General features: G+C 31.7%; 1 protein-coding gene across 1 annotated transcript; it reads right to left on the bottom strand.

Moving 5' to 3' along the window:
- Nucleotides 1–235: 235 nt before the first annotated feature.
- On the bottom strand, nucleotides 236–1,415 carry LOC102241371 (centrosomal protein of 295 kDa-like; the record flags this gene model as incomplete). Its single annotated transcript, XM_005853038.2, has 2 exons — nucleotides 1,276–1,415; nucleotides 236–469 (listed from the first exon to the last, which is right to left on the bottom strand). Coding segments are annotated over exons 1-2 (342 nt in total), but the record flags the coding sequence as incomplete, so codon positions are not given.
- Nucleotides 1,416–1,961: the final 546 nt, after the last annotated feature.

A 1,961-nucleotide genomic window follows, 5' to 3' on the forward strand; every position in this document is an offset into this window, starting at 1 on the left:
AAATCAATGGAAAACTATCCTCAGGTGAGGATTAACACACACACACAAATTAAACATTACAGGAAGATAGATTTTACTTGACATGACTCTTACTAGGAAATGAACCTAGCAGCATTCTTAAATGACATTAAATTTAAAAAGTTCAGACTGCCCAAAACAAATTCTATATATGAAAACATTTTTTTATCAGACAAACATTTAACAAGTATAATTTGTTTTTAACCATAATTACTACCACAGACAGGCAGTCATACCAGTGTTCACTTACATTTTCTTTGGCTTGTTGGTGTCCCTCTCCCATACTTCTTAAACTTGCCAAATAGAGTTTTTCCAAGTTGTTTATTTTCTGAGTCTGTGATTCTTCCCATTCTGCCCTCAGTGCCTCTGCCAAATGATTAAATTGCCGAATTCTCCTTTGTTTTATATCTTCTCTTCTCTGTAAAGCGATATCCCTTTCTTGCTCTCGAACCTGAAGAATTAATATTTAGCAGATATATAAAAAAGAGTACTTAAATCTTTTTTAAAAGCTATTTGGAAACAGAAACTTAAATTAATTTTCTTTAGATCTATCAATTCTCCTGAATATTCATTAGATAAGCTCTATGTAAAGAAAAAAAAAAAATCCAAGTGATATAGGGAAAAAAACCCTAAAATTTCAAGACATCTCCTAAAGTTTCCTAAATGATTAGCTATAATATCCCTCAAGCCCTAATGGTACTGCCATTACCATTCTAATAACCTAATTTAAGAGGCTAAAATGGTTAAACATGATTCAATAAAATGTATAGTCCAGATGAATATAGACAGAGCTAGATGAGAACTCCCTATCTAAGGTACATCATCCCAATTTTAAGCAGAATGGCACCTAAAATATGCTTCACAAAGACTTAACTAACTTACTCTAAAGACTTCTAGAAAAGAAAAATCTGCAACTTCATAATAAATTTGTTTCAGCAGCTAATGATCTTTTCATTAAGTCTTCAAAGTCATCCTAATCTTTATCAGTTAAACATCATTTAAAAAATATTTAAAGAACTATCTTCCAATAATTATTGAGTCAACTCACCCCTATCCTCAAACTCTTCTTCAATATATTTACCATTCTGGTCTATTTTTCAAATGTTCCAAAACTAGTTAGTATGCAAGAATCGAGGCTTTTGTACAGCAAGAAAAGGTTTTAAAATGCAATATTTTACTTAGAACATTTTAATGTAAAAAATACTAATAATTGGGGGAAGATACAGAATTTGAAACTTTGTTCCAAATAAATCTTACCTGTAGCAATCGTAGCTTTCGTCTTCTCTCATAATCTTCTTTTAAAATGAAGGCTTCCTCATTAGGACTCAATCTCATCTTGCCAGCATTCACTACCTTTCTTTTCATGTCTGTGCTCTCTAAATATAAAGGTTCTGAATGTTTAAAAAGGAAAAATGTCTATTAAAATAGGGCAGCAAAGATAATTTTTAAAAAGTATATTTGACAATTAAGGGCTGTGTACATGCAAATAACATAATTTGGGTAAACAAAGTCCAAATTATTTACAAACATCAATTATTAATGCAGCACTTAAATCAGTGGTTCTCAGATAGATGGGAAAAAGTGGAGGATAATCAGAAGTACTTGAAAAAAATGTTCTCCATCTACAGCAGATTATTGTTTACCTAGCATACCTGGGACCTGACTTATTCCTAATTGGGATTTCCAATTTACTTAGCTTAAAGGCAAAAAAGCCCAAAGACTTAAAAAGATGTACCAGCACAGAAAAAAAATGTTTTCACAATTACTGCTGTAAGTACAAGGGCTCCTGGTCCCTAGATTCAACTTCCAATCTGTTATACACAACTTGATCACCTATCAACCCCTGAGCAGTAAACAATTCTTCAACAACTACAATGGGGTGATTTCTAAATAAATAATCATTTTCAAAAATCCCTTTGGAACAATTCTGTTGTTTGGATGAG

The sequence above is a fragment of the Myotis brandtii genome, unplaced genomic scaffold (genome assembly GCF_000412655.1).
Source record: "Myotis brandtii unplaced genomic scaffold, ASM41265v1 C42670710, whole genome shotgun sequence".
NCBI classification, from domain to species: domain Eukaryota; kingdom Metazoa; phylum Chordata; class Mammalia; order Chiroptera; family Vespertilionidae; genus Myotis; species Myotis brandtii.